Below are 22,245 nucleotides of genomic sequence, written 5' to 3'. Positions count from 1 at the left end.
AATAATAATAATAATAGAAAGCCTTTGTACTCTCATCAACCATAAAATAGCACCTGTATCTCACATTCCGTTTTTCTTTCTGTTCAGTGTACTTCATAGAATATTTTGGAGGAGGTCAGGGTGTAATTCGGATTATTGGTTTGGTACCGACACTGTATGCAACTTTTAGATTTGACTTTGTTTTCAAATCAACAGTAATTTCTTTGTCCTTCCACAATGTTTTGAATAAAGAAATAATTCTTGAAACTTCAATTCTGCTTCACAGCAACCCTTTCAAGGACTTCCAGGTTTTCCTCCAAAAAGCTTAGTCCACTAGCTTAGTGACTGGTAAGTTAAATGCACTTTTTGCACCTTCATTAGTTGATTTAATAGAAGGCATGCTTTCCCGTGCTTATAAACAGATAGTTATAGAAAGTTTTCCTTCTCTATGAGCACTTTGGTTGAAAGATTTCCTGGTTCTTTTAAAATTTGCATTATTTTTCCACTTCAGCTTTCAATTTGAACAGAGTGACAGTTTTCTCACATATTCCACAAAGGGTCTGGGCTATTTTTCCACACGGTGTTCCCAACAGAGAACACTCTTTCGTTAAACTAAAAATAATTTAACAAAAAGCAGCCATAAACAAGTTTGTTTACAAGTAACTTGCAAACCTCAACATTAGTTGCAGCTTTTAGCAACTTGAGAAACACCCAGTCATGTTTAGGTACCTTGGTATTGAACCTACCCCTCCAAAAAACGAAAAATGCTGCCCACTCTCCCTTGAAGCCAGCAGCCTATATACAGTCCCAAAAAGAAAGGAGATGAGTTATTCCTAATTTCTGCTCAGCTGGTCACCCTAAGATCCAAAATGCCTGCAGTTGCTATGGTGGCTTCTCTTTTCTACACAGCAGGACACTGGATTATTTTGGCATTGATTTGTTCATCCCCAAGGCCAGTCTTACTTATTTCTGCAGTCCCAAAGAGACGGACCAGCACAGAGTGCAATATCCTGCAAGCATATCCCAGTTGCAAGTTGAATAAAATCTGTGACATTTTGGCAAAAATCCCAACAGTGAATTACAGCCAGCGAAGTCAGCCCAGCCTGGTAAGCACCAAAGGTTAGGGAAACAAGAGTCAACACCAAATACACTAAGCTCACCATTGACAGTTCTCAAGAATAGTTCTGTGCCTCCATCAGAAGTGGCTTAAGCACAGTCAATCCCACCTTCAAGGCAAACAGTTGACCTCAGAGTTGCTGGGGTTTTTTTATGACGCGGAAGAAGTCAGCAAGGCTACTACATCTTTGCAAGATCAGGGCCTTGAGAATTATTTATAAATGCAGCTGCACTTACTGAGAAGTAATGGGATTTAATTAATACTGTGGTACTTGCCTGCACTAAAACGCAACAGTATTATTTTTATAATATACATATTAGACATCTTCTTACTTGTTAGAGGCTGAAGCATGTTCTAGCATTCACTCCTTTATTACCCTTAGCCTGCCAAAATTCTTGAGGTTCTCCTAATTACTCTATCTTCTTTTAAGATACTACTACCATGAATTTCAGACTTTTGTCTCCAGTTTCTCTTAAATGTACATTTATACTGACATATATTTTCTCTGCCACTTAAACTATAGCTACAAAAACATTACACTGTCATAAGTGTGGGTCTAAAGCCAGAGAGGCTACTTAACATGATTTAAAAAAAAAAAAAAAAAAAAGTAGTAAACTATTCTGTTACCATCAATGGGAGACTTACACTTTTGAAGTAGGATCAAGTTTCCAGGGAAAAGACTTGGTGAAAGCTGACAGAAACAAAATTATTGTGGCTAAGTTTACAGAAAGAAAAACGTACTCTGTGAATTAAGTCTGGAGCTCCTCCTGCTGCTCAACTTACAAAACAGCAGAAATGGTCAGTAAACTGTAGAAGCAAAGAGTAAAAATAAAGGCAACCTGATACGACAGCAAATATCATTAAAATTCAATAGTCCAAACGCAGGTGAATATCCTACATTCTTCAGAAGTAAATATCCAGCTCTTAAAACTAATTATGAGGAATCTAACAAAGGATTTGTTTCTTTAATCCTGTTCTAATATAGAATAAACATATATTTAGAATATAAAACATATAAATACATTTAAAATATCAACATACAGATATAAAACAGACACATTAAAAATATGTCATAAGTTTCAGTGTCATTCAAGACAAATTGATGTAGCTGGTCAAAATCTAGAGAACTAAAGAGGAAGTAAAAGATCACATCAGGATCACATTGTCTAATGTTTGCTCACATTTCTGTTTGCAAATATGGTTGTATAAACCAAAATAGTTAACAGTAAACCTTCTTCAGCAGACACAGACACTACCCCTTATAATATTTCTTGCACCCCGTAGTGGTGCATCTGCAACATAATAGAACGTTGCTAAGTTACTTAATCAAGAACTAAACCGCTGTAGTCTGTTCCTTTATACCTAGGTTTGTAAAGATAATCTGCATCTTATGTACCTGACAGTATCTGGGAAACTATGGTTCTGTACATCAGCTGGAGCCACAGTGACAATAGTAGTCCAAAAGAAATATCCAAAAGCATAGATTTGCTTCCCTTTCAACAAAAACATTTTACTAAGTAGAAAAAAAAAGAAATTCCTAACAGTACAGAAATCCACCAAACTACTACTGAGTCCCAAAACACGACAGACAAAAATGTAAGCCATGCTCTGCGCACAGCACTATTACAAATATGACCATGGCATTTCTGTAAAAGACAAAGCTAAAAGTAAATTTCTTCCAAAAAAAAGAAACCTTTGAGGAACAAAATAATTAATCTACTAAACAAAGAATACTAAGAATGGGAGAAATGCATGACAGGTAAATATATCGTGTTTGAAAACATGTTTTGTCATTCCATGATGCAAAATCGCAAAATAAAATAGGATACAATAAGTAAAAATTAAGTAAGTTATTTATCTTATAAATAAATAAAATTAAACACGATACAATAAAAAAGCCCAAACAAACAGAAAGTATAAATTATCTTCCCAGGAGGGGGGAAAAAATAACAAACCAAGGAAAACAACATCACTTTTCCTTAGAGACATAATTTAATACTAGAAGATAATTGGCTCAGTTAGAAAGAGAGTAACAACAAATAGCCAAAAGTCTAACTCCTGCCAGTATGAAGCTTTGTGACAGATATGGTTCTCATCTTCCAGTTACAAAAGTGTTGAACTGAACATACCATAGCATCCAAGGGGCATTCAAGAAAGGATGTGGTCAAACAGAGGTAAGTACAAATACAACCTAAAGGGTAGTGGATTCACATTTACATAGATACTAAGTGGCAAACAGAACATGTTTAGGGCACAGACATGACAAGGTATATTCCTGTCCTCTGGGTGTTGTATGAATACTCTCTTGACTCCTGCCTGGTTTCAGTCATAAAGCACGGCCACTGATACTATGCAGTGGAGAAGTGAGTTTTACTTTTCGGGGCTGATTACACAGTATCCAGTACCCTGTTAAATACCTACCATACGGGCAGAATGAATGTAAAGCATTGTTAAGTCACTGCCAGATCAAAAACTTTTCCCCAAAGATAGACCACTATACAGAAAACAGGACAGTGAAAGACCTAAGCCCTTGTTTTTTAGCGAAACACTGCTGCACACAACGGAGAGGAAAACTACTTTTCCTTCCCTGTCTTGTAGATGCTTATATACCTGCCAGAAAAAAACTATTCCTGCCCAACCTGGAGGGAGAAAAAGGTTGGGCCCCAATCCTACATTGTAATCAGGGAGGCCCTACATAGGTTCAGGAGATTCTTCACACTGACCCAGCTGCCAGACTTCCTGTCTGAATAAATAAAAAATAGCAAAGATACAGTGCCAATGTCTTGGTCTGTTTTACCTGCAGCTCTCCTTTCATAAGGCTGCCATGCAATTCTTAAAGTAAAGTAACTTTATTGGGTCTTTTACAAAGCCCCACAAGGAAAGGAAATATTTTTCTTCCTAATGCCAAAATGAGCAGAATAATCTATTTGTGATCATCAGCAACTCAATTACAATATGGTTAGCTTCATGAGATGATCTAAGAAGGACAGTAAGACAGTATCAGAAAGAAGGACAATAACACAGTATCAGAAGACACTCCTCCAGGAGAAAGAAACAAACACAGAGCCTTCTACACCTAACGCTCTAACCCTTATGGGACACACTAATTCTGAAAACAGGAAAAGCAGACACTATAGGAAATGTAGAAAATAAATAGGATACATAGACAATAAATTTCATCAACATTTGACAGTAATGTTAAGCACTATGTATCAGAATGTAATTCTTGCTGTTTTGAAGACACTATACAGGCCAGGTAAAGGAGATCTGTAAGCTACAAGAGAGTATCTTGAACAAGTACGACAGTGCTCTTCTGCAGACTGCTACTGACCACTGCTAAGGTGGGATTTGGAGCCAGATGGACCTTGACTCTCCTCCAGTATAACCACTACTTCGTTCCCACTTCTACAGAAGCGTGTCTGCTACATGTCCAGTTTAAAACAAAAGCAGCCACTCCCAGGCCGTGCCACAAACAAGCAATCCACGCATACGCTGTGGAGTGCTGCATGCTCCGGCATCAGCTGCCAGGAGCAGACCCAGCAGCTGGACATCCCTCTCCCTCCCCTGCACAGCAAGCTCTGCGCGCCCAGGACACGAACGTTGCTGCACATATATAGCTCAGTTCCCATCTGAGCATGCAGCAGCCTAAGACAAGGCCAATAATAGAGCTGCTGCTCATAAAACTGCTGCCTCTGTAACAAAGTACAAGAAAGCAGCAGAATAGCCAGGCCAACTGCTGGCAATCCTTCCATGCCACGTCTATACTACCATAGCTTTCTGATCCAGAGTAAACTACTACTTTAATCAGATACATCCAGTCTAAGTTTGTTTAAAAAACAAAAAACTACAAATCTGCAGTGAAGGAAGATTTTTCCTTCCCCTCTTGTGAGAGAAGCACAACTTGGAATTATCTTTTCCAACACAAACCTAAAAGGTCACCGCTGCTGACCTAATAAAGGCAACATGTAGGGCTCACATCTTTCAGAGCTGGCATCTCATTACGTGCAAAGGTCTTGTGCACTATTTAAGTCTGTGTAGAGGATTTATTTCCCAGTCTTTGCAGGAGAGATGAGAATGAATTCTATCCGTAAAAAGTGAAGATCTATTCAAGAAGTTGCTATTTCAAGTCTGTAGAAGGGGATGATAGGTGCACGTTCAGTAAGAAGTACAATATAGTTAAAATATGAAGAGGAATTAGATTGTATTCAGTGGTCAAAATTTATTTTTAAACATTACTGCAACTCAGCAAAGAGCTAAAAGCAAAACAAGAATAAGGATTTTCTAGCTGTTCTGAAACCGTTTCATCCTCTTGTATCTTCAAAGAGGGCCAATACTTCCCCATAAAACAACAGAGGAGCCAAAAATTTCTACAGGCATTCCAGCAGTAACTAAGAAATGTTACAATGTTACAAACAACTGCCCCACTCTTATTTTTTCGTATGGAAGTACATCTTCAAAGAAAGAAATCCTGTTTACATTGAAGACTTTCTTCATCCTTATTGCAAGGAATGAAATAAAGACACTCATTTACATTACAATCATGAACATAAGGAGCTTACCTCTCAGCACGAAGAACGCCACTGTAGTAAGGGTGATCCCATGGCATCAGCTTCTGAAAGAGAATTCCAGCTTATAATTACAATAGTGGACAACAAGTGAACCCAAAGTAAAAGTTTTGTTTCCTTTGAATATTTTTGCAGTCACAGAACTTTAAAACACAATGGGAAACATTCAGTGCTAAAAACATCATCAGAAATAGCATCATGTATTATAACTTGAAACCTTTTTTTTAACATTTGCTTGAAGATGGTTCTTCTTATTCAAATATATAATGGGACTTCATAGCAGATTCCAAGAAATACACTCAATTCAAATAAAAAGATAAAGCTAGTTATGTACAGAATTAGGATACATACAATACAGTGTGCAAACTGGACATGCATCTAACCTAAAGTACAGCCTTTATTTTTCAAATGAGTCTATTAATTCATTCAAAACAAAGTAATATTCACGTTCACCACTTTGTTTTGGTTATCTCAATATCATTTTGTATAAACCAACAGCTATCTTGCACTCAATGCTTGGTTTTAATACAAATAGCAGCTAAGCAGTCAAAAAGCATTTGAAGCCAGAAGACAGAAAGTTTTTCTTTCTAACTATACTATGTGTTGTACACTAGTACATTAACTAAAATAGTTAATCTTTCTTGTAGAACAAGGTTAGCTTATACTATATTTTTAAAAAGAAACAAAACGGAAAACGACACGAAAATTTAACCTACTGAATTCTGGGGGTTGAGCTTCATTTTCATCTTTGTCATCATTTCAAAATCTTTTTGAGTTCTGAAAAATATTTTTATGATGAAAGTGTTAATGAAAGATTTTTGAGCAATGGACTACAGTACACCATAATACTCTGTCCTAAGAAAATGCCTATCATCAGAGATTGCTAGTACTCTATAAAATTGCAGGCCCACATACTATGGTAAAAGAACTTTTCCATTATGCTTCTGTCATTCAGGTACCTTCAAATCAAGTCCCTCTTACTCTGGTTGTACACCTCCAAAGCATTTTCTTTCTTACAATACATCCCATTTATACACAGTGATGAAACTGTTTTGTACCATGTGAAACTAAGGGAGGCGAGGACAAACAGGGAAATTTGCCTATAGATGTAAAATATATGGAGTTGTGCGTATGGGGAGAAGACCAGGAGAGGTGTTCTTCAACACTTAAACTTGGCCTTCTTGTTTGCTGTTGCCTGCATTTCTTGGCACATCACTTGTTGCATTCAGTCCTGGGTGTTCTCTGATCACAGACACAGAATTTATTCTAAGCTGATAGCTCCCCTCAAAACCTTGAGAAAGTCTTGCTTTTTGTTTCATCAGAGCATGTAATAAGCAGCACTGAGTAACTCATTAGTGCACAAGTCCCTCTCTTCTTGAAATAAACAGTATGGTTAGAAAAACAACTTAGTGAAAAAGACATACCTTTTAGACAACTGGTCGGAAAGCTTCTCCAGAAACTGTCTTACTGTCTCTAGAAGTAAAATGGGGGAAAAAAAAAGTTAAGAAAGTGATTTCTTCCCTTAAAAGATATTAAGTTTACATCAAAGCATTCCAAACAAAACAAGCTCCCTTAGAACAACAAAGTTCTTTTTAGAACAACAAACTATTCCGTTGACCACTGTGCCATCATGTCAAGAGAATTTAGTACCACGTTCACTTTGTTACATGCTGGGATAATGGCAACTTCATAATCTAAGGAGTGAGCATTCATTCTGAACAAAAACACTGGTTCCTGCTCAGTGAGTATTGCCATTTACAGAATGAGTATTGCATACAGAAAAATGTAACTGCAATAAGATATTTCACTGGAAGAAGTATGTGTAAACTTGGCAAAAGAAACTAACAACTTTTGACCTCATACCTAACACAGTGCATTTGATTTCTCAGCATGTCCTTCCACACATGCCTTATACCTGGATTTTTGGCCATTGTTCCCTGAAGAGCCCTGTGGGCAAAGGTGTCATACCCAACCAACTGTGCCAGACTGTTTCGGCTAGCAAGCAATTCTTCTAAATGGCTCAACTGCTCAGCATTTGGGTAGAGAAAAATCTTGTAAGCAGCTTCTCGTACCTAATACAAAAAAAATAAAAGGTCATATTACTACAGTGCAATTTTAAGGGAAACAAGTTATAGCTGTATTTCACTGATATTGCTGGGAAAAGGCCTAAAGCCTTTTAACAATAGTAATTACAACTGCCTGATAATTATGACTCTCTTATCCATTAAAGATGGAATGAGGAAATGCAATGAGACAACCTAACAGATCAAGACTGCCAAAAAGGGTCCTGTTCTCTACTCCTGTCAACAGTCCCCTCTCTGCTCATTGCCTCCCTCCTTCTGCCAACATCTATGCTTCTCAGACCACTCTGTGGGCTGTCTTAACTCACTAAAACTTCTGAAAATAAACCCAAAAGAAAGTCAAATTGTTCTCTGCACATCAGTTAAGCTGGCTTATGGAAGGATCTGATAAGAACCAGAGACAAGGTCAGGGGAGTGAAAAAAGTGGAAGAGAAAAGCCTTATTTCTTTTGAAGTAGTAAGCTATTAGTCTGCCCCATCTGCCCACGGAAATCAGTCCTTCTCCTATTTCTGGTTTGTTTGGGTTTCTTTGTAACTCTCAAAAAAAAAAAAACCACCTCAAGCCTCAGAAAATTTGGTAAAATGCTTTTTATGTTTCACAAACCAATTGAAGATAATCTTTATTTGGTACATATGGAATAGGCTTAAGAAATCCAGCAACAACTTATGCTTGTCTTCATTTGAAGTGAGCTTCTCTCTTGGATAATATATTCAACAAGAATGCAGGTCCTGGGTTTATAAAAAATATGACTGTAATAATTCACAAGCATTTCATACCTGTTCTGTTCCACCATGATTTCATTTTTTAAAAAAAACAGATAAAGTAAAATGATTCCCCTTCCTTGAACACAGTTCAGCAGTGTGTCTTTGCAGCAAAGGCCAACAGTATACTGAGCTCTATTAGAAAGAGTACAGCCATCTGGTCCATGGATGTGATTGCTTCCCTCTGCTTGGTACTGTCCAGACTACATTTGGAGTACCATGTCCAGATTTGGGTTCCGTAGGACAAGAAAGACACTGACATACTGGAGTGGGTCCAGCGTAGGGCCACCAAGATGTCTGGGAGCTGGAGCACATGACACAGAATGGAGGCTGAGAAAGCTGGGTTTGTCCAGCCTAAAGAAGAAAAAGCTCAAAGGAGATCTTAATCTTTATCTGCTTAGCAGTAGGGCGTAGAGAACATGCACCCAGACCGTTCTTGGAAGTGCAGAGCAAGAAGAGGAGATGTAATGGACACAAGCTGGAAGATGAAAAATTCCAATTTGGTATCAGGGAAAAAAAGAGTGAGGGTGGTCAAACAGGCTGCCCAGAGAAGTAATGGTATCTCCATCCTTGCAAAGTGTTCAAAACTCAGCTCTCACTGAGAAACCTGATCTACTTGATCCTGCTCTGAACAGGATCAGACTCAAACTGACAAGCTCCAGAGGTCCCTTCCAACCTAAATTTTATGATTTCCCAAGAGCCTCTCCAAAGATCTAACTCAGAGAACTGCATTCTTTAATTGATGTATTACTCATAGCTTCAGTAGCAATTCTACAGATCACACTATTTTCAGGACAAGAGTTTATAGATGACATGCAGTGAGTATTATTCCTTTATTTACATCCTATCAGTGCCATAATTTAATTCATTTTTAATTTCTTACAGAAAATAAACATTACAACTTGAGTTCTACCACAGCAAGCTTTTCTCTTTTTCATGACAAACAAGATTTCAGTCACCTCGATTACTTAACTATACAGTAAGTGAAAACAGAACACTTGAGTGTTGTAATACATACCTGATCCTAGAGTCATATCTAAAAGACTAAGGAACCACTGTCACATTTCAAAGAGTCTAAATTAATTTTCAATTTATAAACAAAAGCGAAATGAATTCTTTTTAGAAAAGCATCATTAGCAATAACTAAAATAAGATCATTCAGCATAATTCAGGTTGGATGGGATGAGGTCTCTAATCCAACCTCCTGCACAAAGCAGGGTCAGCTATGAGGTAAGAACAAGTTGCACAAAGCTTTTTCCAGTCAGGTCCTGAAACCCTGCACAGATGGGAGAGATAGCATGACCTCTCTGTTTCACTGCTTGGGTTATCATCATCAGGAAAAACTTCTCCAGTCGGCATTTCTCACTTCAACTTGTGCCTGTTGCCACTTGTCCTCCTGTCATGCACCTCTCTGAAGAGCCTGGCTCTATCTTCTCCATGATATCCTTGTATGTACTGGCAGGTTGCTGTCAGGGTCCCCCCAAAGCCACCTCTCCTACAGGGTGGACAAGCTCAGATCCCTCAGCCTCTCCTCACAGTGCAAGCAATCCAGTTCCTGGTCATCTTGGTGGCCTCCATTGAAGTCACTCCTAAAGAGTGATGAGTAAAGGGCTATAATCTCTTCCCTCAGTCTCTGGCTCCCCCTGTTCATGCCCTTCAGGACCGTCTCCCACGGGACTCTCTCAACCAACGTCCTGAACAGGCCAAAGTCCGCCCTCCGGAAGTCCATGGTTGTGGTTTTGCTGCCCCCCCTCCTTACTTCACCAAGAAGCGAGAATTCTATCATTTCATGGTCACTAAGCCCAAGACGGCCTCCGACCACCACATCTCCCACCAGTCCTTACATGCAGTCCAGGATGCTGTTGGCCTTTTTTGTTGCCAGGGTCAGTGCTGGTTGTTCTTCTCTTTGAACCCTTTCACTAAGCACAGTGGGCTGGGAGAACTCATTGGTGAACACTGAGGCACAGAAAGCGATCAGCACCTCAGTCTTATCTGTGTCTTCTGCCACTAAGTCACCCACCTTACTCAGCACCGAGCCCACCTTTTCCTTGTCTGGCCTTTTAGCACTAATGCCGCAGTAGCTGCTTTTCTTGTTGCCTTTAATGTCCCTTGCAAGTCTCAACTGCAGTTGAGCTTTGACCTTCCTGACATCATGCCTACACGTACAGGCAATATTTCTAAATTCCTCCCTTGTATCTTGGACCTGCTTCCACCTCCTGTCTGCTACCTTTAGGAGATGAAGCTTTGTCATGAGTTCCCTGCTTGCCAAGCCTGGTTCCTGACACATCTGTTTGGCTTTCTAAGGATCAGGATGTGCTGATACCGAGTATCTTAATATCCTTGTGTGCTTGGAGGATGCTACCTTTAAAGAACTGCCAGCTTTCTTGAGCTCCTTTACCATTCAGAGCTGCATCCCATGGGATCCCACCTCTCAGTTTACTGAATAAGCTGAAGTCTGCTCGCCTGAAATCCAGGGTCTGTATTCTGGCCCTCTTTTTCCTCAATCCATTCAGAATCTTCACCTCCATTATTTCACAGCTGCTAAAGCCAAGGCTGCCATTGATTATTAAGTTCTAAAACAGTTCTTGTTAGTCATAACATCATCATCATAAACCATATGCATATGCCTCAATAACAAGTAAAATAACTGATACCCACTTTTGTTATAGAGTATGCCAAAGCAAACTCAGGGAATACACACCAGATCATCGGGACAATCAGCATGCAGACCAGCAACTTGTAAGTAATTGCCTTCAGCTGTAAAATTATACCGAATATGCTCTGGCAAAACATGTTTGTCAATCTTGTTGGGAAGGTGAGTTCCTGTCAGAAATTCATTACATAAATCCAATATTCTGACGTTGAGGTTGACTGCCTTTTTACGCTGTAAGAAAAATACAGGACAAAATACATAATATCTTCAGACATAATACAAGCAGAACTCAGAGTTTCTAAAACCTTAAAGGACTTTTCCAGAAATGAAGCAGAAAATACAACATTTAAGGTTAGACCTATAGCATCAACAAAATCCTACTGTAGGGCTGAAGTCAACAAGATCAGATGCTCATACAGATCTATAATTTCATATAGGATTGAAATTTGAAAGAAAATGCCTACGTTTCTGTAGTAAGAAAATGTACAGTGGAGTTTAAGTAGAATTTACATAAACTTTGCTAGCTGCTTGGAAAGCATTTATAAAACTATGCCTAATATGATTGCTATGTAAAACACAAAGGAGAAAAAAAGAGGCATCACCGAGACAGATAAATCCTACTAGCATCCTGAAATAGATACAGAATTACAGTTGTCTTGTTACTGTTTGTATTGCACTATTTTCTGGAGACCGTATTTCACCCTTTCTCCGAGGAGTTTGTGATTTAGGGTTTTATCACCATCCTTACAGTATTTCACACATTTAACGTTACTGTAAGATTTGCTTCAGTGAACTTGCTCATGTTAGTAGAGTATGCTCTCTATTGCCTGTGGGTTCATAGCTCAAAAGAAAAGGCTGAGGGTACAGATACAACATACTTGTAAAGTCCAAAGAATGACAAAACCTGCAGATCTCTGTCCTCCCATTCCACCCTTACTCTTTAAAATACATCTTTTGAGTTTTATTTTAAAAAGCAGAAATTCTTTGTAGCAGAAGTAAATTTCACCTTATGACAGTGAAGGATTTCTAAAGTCTGAAATGAGAATTGAAAAGAAACACTGAGCAGCATGCAACAGAAGAAAAGTGGAATAGGCAGTGGAGGAAGAGGAAAATGTGTAAAAATAAGGGGCGAGTGACACTGTAACTGAAAGGGGATGAAGCACTGTAGAATCAATACTCAAATCAGAAATAAAACCCAGAGTCCAAGTTTCAGAGTTGTTCTTTGTACAAAGTAATTCTAAAAATATTCTAGAAGCATTTTCCAGGTCACAAAACACCATCACAACCATGATCTTCAGAGTAACTTTACCACATAAATCTGGTAAATGAGCCTTTGTACAGATCTTTTTGGAGGGAATGACTCAAATAAACAAGGTATTAACTTTATACGGGAACATGAGCTATGAACAGACATCCAACAGAGCATCCATACCACAAAGCATGGTGAAAGCCGATGGCAAATCCATCACTAACTACTGCAAAAGCATGTAAAAGCTCCAAAAGAGGTAATCAGACCATGCCCAGACATTCAATTTTGAACAAGATTTACAACTTCTGGTTACATGAGCACCAAAGGAGAGCCTGGACACACACCTGATCCCTTCTAAAACACTCTACTTGATTAACCTGTCATCACAGTGCACTGGGTGCTGCTTTTCCCCCCCTCTGTAAATAGGTTGTTCAGACAGCTAAGCAGCTATTTTAAATATGTGATGCAGACACCAATCAAAGGAAGCAGGATCCCAGGTCTTGCTTACAACTTTTCAGAACAGACAAAGGAATGATGAGGGCCAAACTGGGAAGAAGCGCCAACTAATATCTAAAACAACATTAAAAAAAGCACTTTAGAAGTGATTTAAAATAGACAAAATTAATCACTTCTGAGAAGACAAAATTCCACAGAGGACAATGGAAATCTTGGAGGACAAACTGGCCCAGAATCACATGATTCATGTCCCACATGTTTCATTATGTGGTCTTTGGTAGTCAGGCAAATTTCTGTTCATAAATTGTAGCCAAAAATTACCTTTTCTTCATCCAAATGAATGCCACTGATCTCAAAATCAAACATAAAAAGTTCTGCCACTCGCCTAAAAATACAGTAAATCCCTGTTAAAACAGCCTCATTTGATAGTAAGCATAATTTCTTAACAGATTTTGCCCTTAGTAGTTATTTAGGTTTCATGTCTTTCAACGAGAATAACACCACAGTTATGAGTATTGTTATTATGGACACAGACTTTCTATGTTTTAGGTCCTTAACAGTTTACTCAGTGAAATAGGACTTTTCCTTGTAGTTATTGAACAGACATCCAACAGAGCATCCATACCACAAAGCATGGTGAAAGCCGATGGCAAATCCATCACTAACTACTGCAAAAGCATGTAAAAGCTCCAAAAGAGGTAATCAGACCATGCCCAGACATTCAATTTTGAACAAGATTTACAACTTCTGGTTACATGAGCACCAAAGGAGAGCCTGGACACACACCTGATCCCTTCTAAAACACTCTACTTGATTAACCTGTCATCACAGTGCACTGGGTGCTGCTTTTCCCCCCCTCTGTAAATAGGTTGTTCAGACAGCTAAGCAGCTATTTTAAATATGTGATGCAGACACCAATCAAAGGAAGCAGGATCCCAGGTCTTGCTTACAACTTTTCAGAACAGACAAAGGAATGATGAGGGCCAAACTGGGAAGAAGCGCCAACTAATATCTAAAACAACATTAAAAAAAGCACTTTAGAAGTGATTTAAAATAGACAAAATTAATCACTTCTGAGAAGACAAAATTCCACAGAGGACAATGGAAATCTTGGAGGACAAACTGGCCCAGAATCACATGATTCATGTCCCACATGTTTCATTATGTGGTCTTTGGTAGTCAGGTAAATTTCTGTTCATAAATTGTAGCCAAAAATTACCTTTTCTTCATCCAAATGAATGCCACTGATCTCAAAATCAAACATAAAAAGTTCTGCCACTCGCCTAAAAATACAGTAAATCCCTGTTAAAACAGCCTCATTTGATAGTAAGCATAATTTCTTAACAGATTTTGCCCTTAGTAGTTATTTAGGTTTCATGTCTTTCAACGAGAATAACACCACAGTTATGAGTATTGTTATTATGGACACAGACTTTCTATGTTTTAGGTCCTTAACAGTTTACTCAGTGAAATAGGACTTTTCCTTTGTAGTTATTTTAGTCATCTGCATTGAAAATATCTTTCAAAATAATTCCACTACATTAATCTAGATGTTTAACCAATTTGTGCAAATTACCATTTTCATTTGACACTTCATTTATTCTAACAGATCAGAAAAAGACCTCTTCAAATCTAACATCCTTGGTTGTGGGGAAAGAAGGAAGAAGGAAGTAACTTACTCAAACATTAAGCTTGTCTAACCATGTCAGCGAATAAATAATTCAAAGCTATAACTGAATAAGCAGCCAATAAAACATTTTACAGCAACCATAAAGTAAGCTTTAAATAAATATACTGATAATCTGATTTTGAAAGATATAAATAAGTTTCTATGAACTGAAATCAAGTTATATAGTCTGTTCCCTACTTTTATTGCTAAAAACACTAATATATACACCACAGTACAGCATCTCATTTTAATCAAAATGGTGTTATTGAAGAAAATCTTAAGTTCTCATTTTTTTGTTTTTGCAGATCTCAGTTATTCAGCTTAAATACATCTTGTGCCCTACAGTCACAGAGACATCCTCCAAGACTACACAACTACTAACTTCCTAACTCCTGTGCAGTTAATTTAGTAGTGACTAATAAATTAGTAACAGAGATGCGGTATGTTTTCCAGTTGTATTTAATTAATTTAACAAAACACAAAATATAAGCACAATAAGGAATAGTATATACTATCCAAAAATCTAAATCTGTAAGCATTAGTAAGTACCTGGTTTCTGGATCGAGTGAACTCATAACAATTTCATCAGCTAGCAGACGTCTCAAACTCTGACACAGTTCAATATCTGTATTTAGTCTGGAAAGATACAGAGTAAAAGAATCACACATTAGCAACAAACACTAGTATTTCAGTCTCTTGGTACTACTCATTCAAAGGCAAAGCTTAATATTTACTAAAACAACACTAAAAACCAAGGACTGTATTTTCTAAATGCTTTCTTGTTCACAACCACACTTAAAAACTACAAAATTTGTATACAAAGGATGTGTGGACAAACTGGCATGGAAACAGGCCTTGTGCATCCAATAGGAAAATACTTCTGGATGGCATTTTGTGGCAAAGACAAGCAAGTCTAAGACTGACAGCTTATTTTTCACACACAAAGATAATCACGGCGAGGGCATAAAGGTGGGAGAACTGTTTTCTAATCCTTAAAGGACTCCATTAAAGGAAAATATGTGTTCAAGTTTGCCATCAGATAAATGTGCTGCTGGCTGCCACTGAAGTAGGCTAAGAGCTTTCTATCCCCAGAACATTTCCAGATGCCCATCACTGTCCCTGTGCCAGACAGTACTATGTCCATCAGATTTGCTGGCATGTTAACTACCAGCATGTATGTCAACCTGGATTATTGGGTGGGAATCACAGTGGGGAATGAAACACACGCACATACGTCAGCATAGCTGCGGTGGGCAGCAGCCCCCAGTTTGACAGTCTTGAGCACTAACTTCTTAAATCAGCTGAGGTGCAGGAAGCCTCTGCAGCCCCATCTGTAAAATGAACTTAATAATTACCAATACCCAATTGAGAGACAGAAGAAGACACTGAATCATGCCTGTACTTCAGAAAAGGCTCCGCACAGAAGGTGCTAAATAAGCAGCCCAGCACTCTGTCAAAAAGTGGCTAAAAGCAGGTATGTATTGTTAGTAGTTCCTGAGGGGTACCATTTGCCCATGAAAACAAACATTCAACAATAGCTAGTTTTGAGCATTTACAATAGTTTATGAACCTCTCAGGTTAATTTGTCAATACTTCCTTCTTTCTACAAAGTTTAAATATGAAGTGGTATTCAGATATTAAAGTCATATTGTTACAGATGGTGTGCTCAATCTAAGTCTTGAAAAATCCATTTTCAAGTGAAAGGTTTCCCAAACACGCTGGCAAGACCAAAGTAACAGTTTCTGCTGAATTTAATCTTGGAATTCTCTTTTTAGCCAGCCATGTTAGTCGCAAGGCTCACTAAACAAATTGATGCACTGCTGTCCTCCTCAGAGTACAAAAGGCCTCACTGCCTCTGCAACTTAGTGTGGGACACCAGGTCAACCAGTCACTGCCTCCACTTACTAGGAATCCTGAGGGAAGCAGCAGACTCTCGGTCACCTTCACAGTACTGCTTGGTAAAGCTTTCACTTAAGAAGGCTACTCCTGAATGCCACAGGAAGGGAAGATACTGAAAGGACACTGTATTTGGAGACTAAAGATCACCCCTTTCCACCCTCGCAGCAGCAAGAGCAGAAGAGAAGCAAATCAATCCACTGTAGTCAAGGACCACAGAGGTAACTTTCAGGATTTAGGTTTTAAGATATTTAAAAAAAAAAGGGGGGGGTGGACCCAAACAAGAGCCTAACTTCAGAAACAGAAGTCTTTAAGAACATGTTCTATGAAATGGGGTTTTAAATAAAGCACAAGCATGCTAGGGTAGACCAGGCATATATCTCAGCCCTAGACAGACACCTCCTCAAACACTCATTTTAACAGGAGACTGTTCTTTTCTCTTTCACATATCCCACTCACTGGCTGGAATTCAAGGGGTCAGCAAACCAGAAGAAAAAGTGTGGTGAAATATAACAGCTTAAATCTTAAAAACAAATTAGCACTTTGTACATATGCTTTACAACAGCTAGTTAACTGTCACAAGTTCTAGAAAAATGTAGCTTTGAGTCTTTGATGGGTTTCAGTGACATGGAGTCAGTTGATAACTTAAAAACTGTTCAGAACACAAATTGAAACTAAAATAGAGTAACTTTTCATGAGATACTGTAACGAAGCTAAATCCTTGAATATCTGTAACAGCAAGACTGACACTTTGTTCTCACATGCAAATCCTTCCTACATATTTTTTTGTTGATTGCCGTTTTCATAGATGATCATACAGTAATTTTTAAAGATACATATGGAAATAGCAAAAAAAAAAAAAAAAGAAGAAAACATACTTCTCTACCACAGTACCAATGTTCCTGCAAGCTTCTTCAGCAGCCTCTCTGAATGCAAAGTCAGGATGGGCAATTTTCACAAAATCAGCCTGACATAGTAGAAGAAGAAAACAGTGAGGCAAAAAGACAAATAAAAAAATCTTGAATTATAAACAAAGTTACACTCAAGTAGTTCCATTTACATTAACATTTATTTCTACAGTTCCGTGCAATCTATTTGCAGAATTTGCACTTTTTTTTTTTCCTAAAAAATAAAGCTTATTGGAAAACTGTGCTGACAACTATTAAACCAGACAGTGAATGAGTCTTTCCAAGAAGTATCTTTAATCCACACACTTCTTAAAAACATTTTTAGTATGGTGTGAGTCCTTACAACATAGAGATACTCCAATACATTTAAATGTTATTACAAAAGGTTTTTAAAACTAAAATTCACAGTTAAGAAGCAGCATACCACCAAATTTGCATTGAGGGTTTGTTTTCAAACCCTTTTTACTCTTTTGTACAGACCATCAAGTTATGCTTTGACATCATTACCTAGTAGGAAGAAATATGTTTAAAGAGAAAACCCAGAAGTTCTTTTGGATCCAGAACAGGGTTTTCATTTGACTTACTGATTTTTAGTAAGTCTCCAAATACTTAAAGGAGTTCAGAAGGCTAGAAGGATGCTAAAAGGGGGCTGGGGAGCTAGGTGCTTCCATGACTGCCAACATGAATTGGCATTGAAATGATAAAGAATTAAACATTAGGAATATATTTAATTAAAGATTAGGAATACATTGAAAACATTCAACATGATTTTACAGAAAGTACATGAAACAAGCTTGACTTTAACAGTATGATTGCAGTTTGATTGAAAAGGCAACCTTACAAATGTTATACACTTAAGATTTTTATTTCTTGGAATCCCTGTTTAAAATCCTGTATAATATTGACAGAATAGGTGCTGAATGGCAGATCTCAAAATTCCTGCCAACAGCTAACAGTCACCAAATTGCTTCTAGACAGAGCTCTGCAAGCTCTCCATCTCTGAACATCTAAACCTGAAAGTAGTATGTAGGAGATAATTTTAACTCAGCAAACTAATACAAAACTATAACCACTGAATTCTGACATTAGTGTTTTAATTAGATATTGATTGATTAAGAGGAATTACACATAGTCTGTATAAAATATAAGAGACAAAAGAAGAATAGTGACTTGTCAGAGCATGTAAGTACTTTCAGAAGGAAAAAGTGCCTGGCACAAAAGATGTCTTGAATCTAGAAAAGAGTAAGAAGCAAGATGTGAGAACTGAAGACACACAGAGAAACTCAAATGTGAAAACCAAAGTAAAAAAATTCAGTGACCTATTTATTAAGAACTGATTTCAGTACGAAGGTTGGGTCTGCTTCCTTGAAACAAAGAGTGGTGCTTTTATAAAAGATATACTTCAGGCAAACAGTTTCCAGAGAGCAATACAAAGTGCTCTGTTAAACTTAACATTTTGTGGTTCAGAATATCAGACCAAGTACTCTAATTCTGTGGACCACAGAAACTGCAATCTAGGAAACACCTGCATTTTTTCTTGTGTTAATAAAAGGCGATACTGTTTAGTTTCATCTGCTGCTTTCAATCTTTAAGTTCTTTATAGACCTTCCCTTACAAACTTTCACAACTTAAAAACATGTGTATTGCAACACCAGCTTTAACTCTGAGAGCAACCCCTTGTTTTCCATAATGTAAGTGACACTGGAAAGCTTATGTATTAATATTACAGCAGAAATACAATTCTGATTTCACTGTTACTTTTCTTGTTAAGGCCTTTATACTATTTTTACATCTGTCTTAAAATTAACTGGACAGTTTCACAGGATTTGTAGTTACCTAGCATTTGGTAAAAGCCCTTTTAATTAACTTTCAATCAATTAATTTTCTGTCTTAACACAAAATTTCACAGAGCTGATCTGCTATTTACTGCAGTGCAGAAAATCATGAAATGGAACAACATGGTGTAAGCTTATTAAGTCAGTCAGTTTAAAAGAAATCGCTTCAAGTAATAATAAAAAAAAGTAACTTACCAAGTCTGCTACTCTGCACAAGCCATCTGAAAGCTGATCAAAGATTGTTACGGTCTCTGGCCCAGGTGGTGTTGAACATGCCTTCTGGACTAGCTGTTCCGATTCTTGCAATGCTTTGTCCTGTGCTTCTTGAAATCCTTCTGGACAGCTCAGTTCTGGAACACCAAACAGACCCTGCAATGCAGAACACAATGAAAACACATCACTATTACTCTCCTCCATTTCTGCCCCTTTATTTCAGGATGGAATTATCACCACAAAACTTTACCGAAAATGACCCTAGCTAGCATATTGTGACACTTCACTAAAACGTTCCCACATGAGAGTCTTTGTAGAGAGAATAGTCACAGAATCAGTCAAAGACACTGCTGTCACACTAAAACATCTCCATTTCCCAGAGCAAAAGCTCACTGAGGTTCTTTTAGCCAGGATTGTTCTCGGCAAACCTTTAAAGTTTGGCATCAAATCCTCACAAACTCTCCTCTTCTACCCCATAACCTCCTATACCATCCTTTTCTCAACGCATTTTTTATCTCTCTTCCAAAGCATGGGCACCAGACAAATCATAGGATGTGCATTTACATTCTGAAATGACGGAAAATCATCCCTCTGAAGCAAAAGAGATTTATCAAGGAATGTGAGGACTAAGCAGGAGTGTCAAAACAGTGAATAAGTTGGCCAGCAGCTCTAGATATCAACGGATTGCAGGCAATCGGTCAGTTGTCTCAGGCTCATTAAATGAGCTCCAAATACTGGAAAACCAGATCTCAAAGGAATGATCAGCAACAACTCAAAAATTTTATGCTATGAACAGTTTTATTCCTGAAGTTTTTACCAAGCCTGGCCCTGTCCAACACTGACTTGGGCAGGGTAGACACAGACAGCAGCTATGTTCTGCATTTGTGGAAGAGATTTAAAGAGATCCTACTGCAGAGCAAACAAAATTGCTAACACTACCTGCTAGAGAAGTTCCACAATACAGACCTAAAACAGTAAAAAAATTCCATTTAAGATAAAACAGCATCTGTGCAAACAATACATTCCCTTTGCAACCGCCAAACTGCAACATGAGCATCTCCTTACCTCCTAAGTACAGCATCTAATAGTACAAGCTACGTGATTTCACACAACATCCACCCCTTCCCAAATTTAACCTCACCATCTAAAAATCACAATCTGGATTTTAAAATCTGCAGGCCAGTCACTTTACAATGCACCTTCTGCAAACTCTTTGCATTATAGCAGTCAGTTGCAGGTTTGCATGTAGCTTACAAGTATTTATCCAAATAAAATGAAAAGCTGCAAATTGACAGCTTGTCTGAAAAAGTATATATTCTGAAGCAAAAGCATCCCCTAAAGTAAGTATTTGGGATATTCCGAGTTGCTTTTTCCTATTTTCTTTCTATCGCTGTTGCTAAAACTGCCTTTTTTTTTTAACTCTTACTATAAGCTGGCCACCCTAAGACCCTTTCCTCACACTTCCCATGTTTTAAGTTATTATTTGGGAACAGGAACTGGACTGAAATGAACACTGAAAAAGATATTTTTATATATCTACATGTGTATATAAACACATGCACACAAATATATATATACATGTACCACACCACCCTTCAATAACGCTTGCTGTAGTAGAGACTCCAGACTGTCCCTTCACTCAGATCCTCAGCCAGCTGATGCAGTGTCCTGCAAGGTCCCAGAGAGCTCCTGGCCTTCCTGCTGCCCCGCATCACCATTCACCCTCCCAATTGAGCTCTTCGTGCGCATGTAGTCCTCTGTGAACAGGAGGTATCTTCTCTTAGAAACAAATTAGCCATGGAGCTCCTCTTCCATATGACACCAAGTTTGACATAAAAATTACAAAAAAATGAAGCCTGGTGCAGTTCTCTGTGTTCTTTAACGGTGTGGCTGCATGGCTGCAGCATTATTCTCTTTGCTCAGCCTCAGCATTTATACCCTACCTGTCACAGCCTCTTTGCAAGCCTGAAATATGCATCTCTATTCCCAACGAACTCTACATCCTCTCTGGGGGCCAAGCAAATCCAGAACTCATTCCCTAAACCAGGCAAATGCACAATATTTAACTGGATTATTTCCTGGAGCAAGACTTACACCAGTGTGCTTGCAGAGGCAGGAGAGCCAGAAGTTTCCCAAACAAGTGCTGGATTATAAACAGAGGTCAGATTTGTTCCCACTGAATCCCTTAGTCCCAGAGTTCAACAGCTTCACCAGCCTGGGCACCATGGCAGGAATAGCTGAGTCAGCAGACTAACACCTTGATTTTACAGGTGTAAGTATTCTGCATGCACTGTGCCACTGAAAGTACACATCTTACACTGTCCAGGAACTTGTTTAGATTCCCAGGACTCTCATTAACAAATGTACCCGACTCACCCTAAAAAGAAATAAACCAGAAAGCCCGACTGCCACCAACCCAGCAAACAAATGCTTTTTTGCCACAAGCAACTGAACGTCAAGAATGATATCCACGCAAGAGGATGTCAGCAGTCTAATTGATTTTGAAGTATTGCCAAAGTGCATTGGCATGACACTGACAGATTAAAAAAGACACAGCCAGGTAAGAGCTGGGAGTGGAAGGGGTAATGCATACATATATACACATGGTCTCTATTGAGGCTCTAAGCAAACGTTTCAATAAACAAGGCCGCGATTTTCAAACTCGTGTTGTCCAAAAGACAGAACGTTTTGGTTCATTAGAACCAAAACAAACCCTTACAAAGATGTAACCGCCTAACCCTCTGGTAACAGCCCAGACATCGCCATGCTGGCTGTGTCCGCCACCGCGATTTAAAAGTTTTAAAATAAAAAATTACACGAGAAAAAAGCAAAGCGCAAGGCAGCCGGCAGCCAGAGCCGCCTC

General features: G+C 38.4%; 1 protein-coding gene across 1 annotated transcript in view; it reads right to left on the bottom strand.

Moving 5' to 3' along the window:
• MIPEP (mitochondrial intermediate peptidase) overlaps positions 1-22,245 on the bottom strand; it is an 82,196-nt gene that overhangs the window by 59,105 nt on the left and 846 nt on the right. The window contains exons 2-10 of the mRNA XM_009290288.1: positions 19,365-19,538; positions 17,305-17,393; positions 15,080-15,166; positions 14,081-14,144; positions 11,205-11,387; positions 7,577-7,733; positions 7,086-7,134; positions 6,378-6,438; positions 5,656-5,708 (exon numbers count right to left, since the gene is read on the bottom strand). Of these exons, the coding sequence (XP_009288563.1) occupies positions 5,656-5,708; positions 6,378-6,438; positions 7,086-7,134; positions 7,577-7,733; positions 11,205-11,387; positions 14,081-14,144; positions 15,080-15,166; positions 17,305-17,393; positions 19,365-19,538 (917 nt within the window). The remainder of the gene's footprint in view (positions 1-5,655; positions 5,709-6,377; positions 6,439-7,085; positions 7,135-7,576; positions 7,734-11,204; positions 11,388-14,080; positions 14,145-15,079; positions 15,167-17,304; positions 17,394-19,364; positions 19,539-22,245) is intronic.

This window comes from Aptenodytes forsteri, unplaced genomic scaffold (assembly GCF_000699145.1).
Source record: "Aptenodytes forsteri isolate BGI_AS27 unplaced genomic scaffold, ASM69914v1 Scaffold155, whole genome shotgun sequence".
NCBI classification, from domain to species: domain Eukaryota; kingdom Metazoa; phylum Chordata; class Aves; order Sphenisciformes; family Spheniscidae; genus Aptenodytes; species Aptenodytes forsteri.
The sequence above is the reverse complement of the archived record's forward strand: the minus strand, read 5'-3'. Positions and strand labels throughout refer to the sequence as shown.